This window comes from Medicago truncatula, chromosome 8, assembly GCF_003473485.1.
Source record: "Medicago truncatula cultivar Jemalong A17 chromosome 8, MtrunA17r5.0-ANR, whole genome shotgun sequence".
Lineage (NCBI taxonomy): Eukaryota > Viridiplantae > Streptophyta > Magnoliopsida > Fabales > Fabaceae > Medicago > Medicago truncatula.
The window spans coordinates 1,055,892-1,065,193 of NC_053049.1; the positions used below are offsets into that span (position 1 = coordinate 1,055,892).

At 30.9% G+C, this 9,302-nt stretch overlaps 1 protein-coding gene across 1 annotated transcript; it reads right to left on the minus strand.

Moving 5' to 3' along the window:
- Positions 1–1,020: 1,020 nt before the first annotated feature.
- Positions 1,021–8,799, minus strand: LOC25500068 (patatin-like protein 2). The gene is made up of 7 exons (XM_013588388.3): positions 8,581–8,799; positions 6,833–7,029; positions 2,780–2,948; positions 2,536–2,682; positions 1,952–2,239; positions 1,600–1,775; positions 1,021–1,418 (listed from the first exon to the last, which is right to left on the minus strand). Exons 1-7 carry the CDS (start codon positions 8,755–8,757, stop codon positions 1,295–1,297), a joined length of 1,278 nt encoding a protein of 425 aa, XP_013443842.1. The 5' UTR covers positions 8,758–8,799; the 3' UTR covers positions 1,021–1,294.
- Between the last annotated feature and the right edge of the window lie 503 nt (positions 8,800–9,302).

Sequence of the window (9,302 nt, forward strand, 5' to 3'; positions counted from 1 at the left end):
GAGATTTTCTTTTCTCTTTCTCTCAGAATGTGCTCTCCTCACATGGTATCACGAGCTTTTCGTGAATTAGCTCATGCGATTTTTCCTTCATTTTCTATGCAAATTCTTGCCTTTCTCTCATGATTTTTTCCATTTTTCTGCAAACCACATGTTCGCGTTTCTTACAAACTTTCTTCTTCGTCTTCTTCGGTTCACCTTAAAGCTTTCTTAGTTCTTCCATGGCGCATAACAGTATTGTTTCTACCAGTACAAATAATGGTAGTACGGTCACAAATCCTTCACAAAGTTACGCTTCAAAGTACTATGTTCATCCTAGTGATGGACCTAATTTTGTTAGGTTACACCAATTTTAGATAAAAGCAACTATCTTTCTTGGGCTTGAGCCATTCGTCGTGCTTTAGGGGCTAAGAACAAGTTTCAATTTGTTGATGGAAGTATTCCAATTTCTGCACTTCTTGATCCAAATAGTCAGGCTTGTGAATGATGTTGTGATTTGATTCATTTAAAAGTTAAATCATCCAATCCAGTGTTTACTCTATGGTTTTACAAGATAATAAATTTGCTCCTGAATCATCTTTCACTGCGAATTCTAAAATTCTTGTTAATGCCTCAAGATACAAGCATTAATACTCATTGCAACAGACATGGTCATATCATTAATACTTATTATTGTAAGCATGGTTTTCCTCTAAATTATGGGAAGAAAACATGGCTAATCATGTTGATTCTTCTTTTCTTAATGGTGATTTGACTGGTTATGTTGAAGAGTTAAAAGTTAAATCATCCAATCCAGTGTTAATTCGGGAGCAGTATAATAAGATATGAGTTGACTTAAAAGTAAAGACAAAAATTTGGTGGTGAAAAACTTTTGAGAGTTATTATAAGTTGGGGAATTTTTTTTAAATAATTAAAATGAAAAGTTAAAATATTTACATGAATCATAAAAATATCTAAACCTTCTTTTTATATTAGTTACGAAAAGAATGTAATATGGGAACAATTGAATAAAGACACACAAGATAAAGGAAAGGACCAAATTCTTTTTCATAAGCAGATGTAATACAAGGAATACAAAGTACAGTCAAATCCTTACCCTTATTTTAGTAAAACAACATAGTACAAGACCAAATACATTTGAAAAGGAAAACAACAAAGTAGAAACACTCATCATGAAAGACACATATCCATTGATTTATTTATTTCAAACCATGCACAGAGAACTTGCAACATAGTACAAGCCTACGTACGTACTTAATATATATTATAAATGCATGCACATATATGCACTTGTCATTTATTCCATTCCAAACATACGTAGAGGGGATGTAATAGCATCAACAAATGGTCGTCCCCTCTTTTCCATTATTGATTTGGTTTTCAAACGCAGCTGCTGCTCTTTGTATAGAATCTCAGCCAACCTTCATAAAATAAAAATTGTCACATAATTAACATTTCCTTCTATTAATTTAATTGATCTCAACAACATTTGCAATACAAATCAAGATAAAAATTTATATTATATTTACTATATTGCTGGTTCACCGGAAAACGTAGGTATTATTTGTTTATCTAAGCATATAGAAGGTAAATGGCACAAACCCTTGTAGAGCCTCGGCGTTTGTATCCAGCTCACTTGGTTTTTCGTGATGGGTGAAAGAAGTTACATTCAGAATCTTAACTCGTTGTTCCAACAAGTCCTCTCCTGCCTTTATAAGTTTTTCCATGTTTTCTATGGTAGCATTATCAGCAGTAAGGGTTTGATCCAAGCTATACTCCTACACATTATGGACAGTTTATTCAAGATTAAAAATAATGATTTTAGATTTATTATTTTGTAAAAGTAATTTTTTAGAAAACTTATTTAAAAGTAGAAGAAGTTATTTGAAACTCATTCGTTATAAATTAATTAAAGGAGTAATTTGGACTTCGAAACAACGAGGTGCAGGCATACCTCAATTCGAAGGTAGTAATTCTCGGACGATTGAAGACTTGGAAAGATTGATTCAAGGTTATATTCAACTATGTCTCGAGCAGCTTCAAGAAGACCTGAAAGTAGAAAGGGTGCCCATTTCGTTGCTGTGTACTGATTTACAACTGAAGTATTATGCCCTGGAGTCCCTGTTCTTCCACATCCTAATGACAACAACACGAATTTGGTAGGTTCGTTTGGATTCACAGGTATGAAATCATAATTTTTCTCCTCCAATTCTTGCATCACTTCATTCACTGCAAGAAAGGCCTGCATATACAAATTTTTACTGTAAAATTAAACTTCACATTAATGATACTAATTAATAATTAGTTACCTGAAGACATGTATATACTAGTTTTATGTTAATTGAATTATTTTTGCATAAAAATATGAGCAATGCTATATCTCTAGAAAAATAACATCAAGAATTCTTTAAGATCACACATAATTATGTATATATATTTCCTAATATAACATAAAACATATTGGTGTATATATAGATAGCATTTTTTTTTTAATTTAAGTAATTTTAGATACCATGTTGTCACACATAATTAGCTTACAGGACTACTTGCAGCCAGAGCACCATCAATTAAATTGAATTCATTATCACCATTCGTAAAGTTATAGGCTGGTAGAAGAGTTGGTGCAGCTGAAGTCCCAATGGCTATATCCGACAGTTTTGCATTTAAGCTAGGAACTTTCTTCACCTGCATACCAATAAAGTTTCACAACATTTTTCATTATGTATATACTTGATCTCTTTCATAAATTAAGCGGTCTTTTACACATCAAAAGTTATATTACCTTAAAGCTTGAGAATATAACTGGGTGAACTTGCAAGATGTCGAAGGCAGGGATTACAACATTGGTCAATGTGTCACTCAAACGTGTCTCTTGCAATATCTCGCGTGCTTTTTCATGTAAGAACTTCCCGTCATACTTTGGAAAATGGCTTATTATTGGACTCCACTTTCTGCAAAAATTTTAGTAGCAAGTTATAAGAGAAAGTATATATATATATATATATATATATATATATATATATATATATATATATATATATATATATATATGGTGCTTACTAAAAGTTCAATCGATTGCTGTATTATGTTTTCTATTGAACATCAATTTTAGGGTTTATGGTTAGATTTAAGGGATGGTAGCCCCAATGCTCGAGGCCAAAACCTCGGGATCCAAGTTCGTTAACATGCTCTATATCTTGATCTAAGAATAGAGATGTAATTGGAGACGAATAAAAATATTAAGGGGGTGTTTGTTTCAAGGTGAAGAATGACATTCCTGGGAATACATGGCTAGGGAATGATTATATCCATGTTTGTTATGAGGTTGAGAAAAAAATATTCCTGGGTATAAAGGTTCTTGGGAATGGAGTAACTTCCCATAACTTCTATTTTTCCATGAATTTATTCTCATGTAAAGAGATGGGAATGTGCATTCCCATGATATTATGCATAGATTTAAAATAAAATAAAATTGTAACTTCCAATTTTTTCTGGAATGTCAAGTTATTTGCCAAACACTTTTTTTAACAAATACCCAGGAATCAAATTTTCATATTTTCATTCCCGGATATGTTATTCCTGAGAATAATTTGTGTTTCCCAAAAACACACGCCCCCTAAAGGACATATTTTGAAATATATGTATTAGAGACTATAGTGAGAGAAGGAAATTTCTACCTCAAACATATCCCGTCCATAAATTCGTCTCTACATATATAATTAATTTTATATCCTTATTTATTAATTTTGTTAGGTCTGCAGCAATTTAACCTAATCTTTTCCCGCTCATTTGCTTTATTAGGGTTGCAATTATTTAACCTAACAAATTTCATCTAAAAAATGCATCGCATCAATTTCATTCCTATCCTCTTGCCTTTTTTATTTTGAAGGAAATATTTTCTACATTTATTTGATGCTGCACGTTTGTTCTAGAAACTATGAGCATATCAATGATCACGTTTGGTGCCTTCTATTTTATACCTTTTTTTGACAATTTTTTGTACACTTTCTTTTTTAAGGAAATATTTTGTACACTTATTTAATACTAAAAAAATGCATCACACCAATTTCATTCCTATCCTCTTGCCCTTTTTTTTTTACGTTATTTTGTACACAATACTAGAAAAATTCATCGCACTAATTTCATGCCTTTTTTTTTTTACAATATTTTGCACATTTTTTTAAAACCAATTTCATGCCTTTATTTCATTCCTATCTTGTTGCCTTAGTTGGTTGCGATACGGTCAAGAGGGGAAATAGTTTTAACAGTTGCTTCATGTGGTATAGCTGCATTATTAATATCAGGAGGTAGAACCGCACATTCGAGGTTTGGCCTTCCCTTTATTATCGATGAATGCTCCACGTGTAATGTCAAACCTAATACCCCGTTGGCTCAGTTGGTAGTCCAAGCAAGATTAGTAATATGGGACGAGGCTCCGATGATGCACAAATTTTGCTTTGAAGCACTTGATCGTTTTTTCAGAGACGTTACGAAGGAGGTGGATAAGAGAAACAAATACATCCCTTTTGGAGTTAAAGTTGTTATATTTGGTGGAGATTTTAGGCAGATATTACCTGTAATTCCTAAAGGCACAAGACCAGTAATCGTTCATGCTACTATCAATTCTTCAAAACTATGGAGTTATTGTGAGGTTTTTACCTTGACTAAGAACATGAGGCTTTTGTCTGGTGCGTCGGTATTAGACATTGAAGCAAAAAGACAATTTTCAAAATGAGTTTTAAGTATAGGCGATGGACGAATAGGGGAAGACAATGAAGTGGACAAGACCATTGCTCTTCCGTCAGATTTGCTCATAGAAAGCGAAGGAGATCCTCTTGCTGCTATTGTTGACAGCACGTATCCTAACATCTTGGAGAGCATGAGTGACATTAGTTACTTTCAAAATAGTGCTATATTGACAACAAAAATTCCATATTCGAGAAGATCAACGACTATATGTTGGACATGGTTTCAGGTGAGGAGAAGGTTTATTTGAATTATGATTCACCTATTCATCATAACTTAAATGGTGATCATATTGACGATGTTCATACACCCGAATTCCTCAACACCATCACTGCTTCTGAACTGCCTAATCACAAATTAAGGTTAAAGGTTGGTGTGCCAGTTATGTTGTTGAGAAATATAAATACACGATATGGATTATGCAATGGAACCAGATCAGTTATCATTATGATGGGAAGATACGTCATTGAGGGGAGGGTCATTTCCGGAAGTAAGGTTGGTGATCAGGTTTTTGTATCCAGGCTATCTATATCGCCTTCAGATGTCAGGATTCCCTTTAAGTTTCAACGAAGACAATTTCCTTTGACTATATCATTTGCAATGACAATTAACAAAAGTCTAGAGCAGTCGCTTAAACATGTTTGTGTATATCTACCAACACCTGTATTTTCTCACGAACAGTTGTATGTTGCTGTTTCAAGAGTTACATCCAGAGAAGTACTAAAGATATTGATCACTGATGAAGATGGTGAAGATACCAATGTAATGTCTAATGTCGTATATGAGGAAGTATTTCGCAATATGTGATGAAACTACATGCCAATGTACTAAAATTTCATATTTCTTTTACCGAATTATTGATAGAATTACCAAATTTTCTTTTATAATATTTTCAGATTTCATACATTTTATGAAGTGTTTTATTTTGTCTACTATGGATTATCACGTGTTATTTTTTCACCGTTATCAATTGCATATTGCATTTTATTATTCATATGTCAATCACTTTACAATAAACCCGAGCAGAGCACTTGTCAAAAATCTATTTTGTTGATATAAAAGGACAATCAAAGACGGGTTTTGAACACTTTTTTTATGTGTCTAATAATTATTCCGTCTCTACACTACTACAATATATTTTTTACAATAGAAACGATATAAGTTAAACTTAAATTAAATTGTAGTATATTCCAATAAAATTATAACCAGATGCTTGATAATTTATTTTGAATTTCACTAAGCCAACCATTGGCTATATCAAATGATATTAATGATCAAACACACTATTTGAGATGAATATGAAATCCGTAGCTTCTCTTAAGAAAAAAGAAATTCGTAGGTTCTCTCATTTGAAATTATTTACTAAAGTATCAAATAATTTTTAAATTTTATGAAAACTTGTGAACTTAATGTACTCAAACTTTTGATTTTTTTTATTTTTTTATTTTATGGTCGGGTTCAAATCCTGAACCTTGCATATATTATGCATTATCTTTACCAACCGAACTATGCTCACGAGGACCAAACTTTTTGATTTGACAGTTGATCAATTTGATGAAATTAAATGTTTATAATTAGCTATTTAGCAAAGTAACTCGGTACAGAGTTATTCTCCCGACTCCGGAGGCAACATGTTCCCTTTTTGTGTATGTGTCAATATTATTTATCGTTGATTTTACATATATTATTAAAATTGTTAATTTAAAAATAATATATAATAATCCTCTACACCGCACCCAAACTATTTTTGCTGGCTCAGCCACTGCTCTGAAGGCAACCTGTTCCCTTTTTGTGTATGTGTCAATATTATTTATCGTTGATTTTACATATATTATTAAAATTGTTAATTTAAAAATAATATACAATAATCCTCTACACCGCACCCAAACTATTTTTGCTGGCTTAGCCACTGCTCCGAAGGCAACCTGTTCCCTTTTTGTGTATGTGTCAATATTATTTATCATTGATTTTACATATATTATTAAAATTGTTAATTTAAAAAATAATATATAATGATCCTCTACACCACAACTTGTATTAAGGAAATTATGTAATTAGTTTGTGTTGATCTAGCATGAATATGAAATACCTAGCAGCAGTTTGGTTGAATATAGAAGGACCAAAATCCAAGTAGAATTGTTTGATTTGTTCAGGAGAAAGTAGAGGACGAGAAGGGTCATTTGGGTGAGGAGTAGTGAGCATAGCAGCAATGAGTCCTCCAGTGCTAGTCCCTGTTATCACATCAAAATAATCTGCAAGTGCTGCCGTTTCATCATTTGACACATTCTAATCAAACAAATATAAAAATGTTAGTAAAATTAATATAGGAAGCTCTTCTTATAGGGATTGTATAGTTTTTAATTTTTAAATGTTCTTCCGAAGACATGTTTGAAGCAATATATGAATCTCCTCGATAAAAATTTAGATTTTTTTTTTTTAACAAAAGATGAATTAAATATGAATTTTTCAAACATCTAACTCTTAAAAACAAAAAATAACTAAAATATATATCTTGGGATAAAATTTTGGGCAATTATTTTTTGCATAGACTTCTATCATGGCACATAGAGTTTACATATCCGCAATGGTACCATTCTGACAAGATATATGTTTATTTTGTTTTATATAAGGAGTTAAACAGTAACAAAAAATATTGTTGGACTAAATGTCAAAAATTTAATAGAGGTTATTAAAAAAAGACACACACACACACATATATATATATATGGGTTTGCTAGGATACACCCACTAATTTTTATTAAGGTGTGTTTTAGCAAAGATATAACTAAAAAGTTGTAAAATACACCTTAAAGTGAATGTTGCTAAAACACACCTTCTAAAAAATAAGTGGGTGTATGTTAGCAACTCCTATAGGCATTTGCTAGGATACACCCACTTATATTTTAGAAGGTGTGTTTTAACAAATTATAACTAAAAAGTAGTTAAATACACCTTAAGGTGTAGCTTGTTAAAACACTCCCACATAAAAACTAGTGGGTGTATTCTAGCAAATCCATATATATATATATATATATATATATATATATATATATATATATATATATATAAATTGATTACTGACTAAAGTAAGAGGGGGGAAAATGTTAATCTCCAATTTTGTTATTTCTAACACTAAGACATTGGTAAAAAAGAAAATAGATGGAACATGTTAATAAATATATAAACGAGGGAAAGAAAATAGTTTCGTTACTTCCCTTGATGCCCTGTCCAATCTCCTAGCTTAGTAAAAAAAAAAAAAATTAAATAATTGTGTTCAATTGATTAATGATAATAATAAATTTTAAATAAAGAATTTTTTTCTTCAAATTTTGGTTAAAACCATTACCATATTTTACTTATTTTTTTGGTCAAAATTCATATTAACATAACTAAAGGGTAAAAACAAGAACAAAAATATATAAACGAGGGAGAGGATTACCACATGGTACTTCAATTAATGTACCCAATAACAAATGAAAAATATATTTAATTTCAAGCAGTTATTACTTATAAAAACAATTAAAATGAGTTCAATTTTTATACTACCTCCATTCAATTTCTTTTTAATTGTCACATTTTAACATTTTACACAAATCAAGACAATCAACAATTGATACTATTTTTGATGCAATAAGTTATACTTTTACTATAATGACCTTATTCATTTAATATCTTATTTTATATATTTCTCTTTCCGCAATAAATAACTAAAGACAATATTGATAAAACAATATTTAATGTTGCATTAAACTTTAAAAGTGACAGTTAAATATGAACAAAAATTTTCCTCCCAAAATACACTTAAAAGAAACAGAGGGAATATGAATGAGTGTGTACCTGAAGAGCTTTTTCCAAGTTCCGAAGAAGAACAGTAGGAAGAATTCCCTTAATACCACCTCCATCAATGTTGAGAATGGTTATTGCATTTCCATAGGTAGGAGGTGGTAGCTTTGTATTGAATCCACCAATCACCTGATTAGCAAAAACAAACATAAATAAAAGAAGAGCACCCATTAAATATATTGTGTACTAATTAATGCTTTCAAGAGAACACAATTGAAAGGACTTGCATTCTTCATTCCAAATGTGAAGGGTATTTATAGGCATTTCATGTCCATGATGAAAATATTAAAATTACACAATGACCCCAAATAATATTTCTTTTTTGGTTTTTTTTAGAGTTGTTTTAAACATTTTGAAGGTCGTGTTTTAATTTTAGGACCTCACAATTTTGTACGTCAGAATTGTTATATGTAAGAATTTTTCTTTTGACTAGGTTATATGTAAGAATTCGAACTCCTAAAAATTGATATATGTAGAAATTCATGCACTTAAACACCTTCGATGCCTGAAAATTTGAGATTTATTGTTTTAAATATTCTTTAAATTTGGACTTTTTTTAGGCAAAAAATTTACTAAAATTTAAACCCTAAAACAGTTCTATTTAATGTTTTTAGGAATTTTTTTACCCTCAAATTTCGAGGCCCTATGCAATAGTCCACCTTGCGCATGAGCTTATTAGTAAAGATTTACCCACAAAATGATTTTTAATATTCTTT

What these genes read in the sequence shown, in the direction of transcription:
- LOC25500068 (XM_013588388.3), bottom strand. Translation starts at nt 8,757, where the DNA reads ATGGGTGCTCTTCTTTTATTTATGTTTGTTTTTGCTAATCAGGTGATT. An exon ending in ACTTGGAAAAAGCTCTTCAG is followed by an intron (nt 7,030 to 8,580) that starts GTACACACTCAT and finishes TTGTTTGATTAG; the next exon opens with AATGTGTCAAATGATGAAAC. An exon ending in CTCTGGCTGCAAGTAGTCCT is followed by an intron (nt 2,240 to 2,535) that starts GTAAGCTAATTA and finishes TTGTATATGCAG; the next exon opens with GCCTTTCTTGCAGTGAATGA.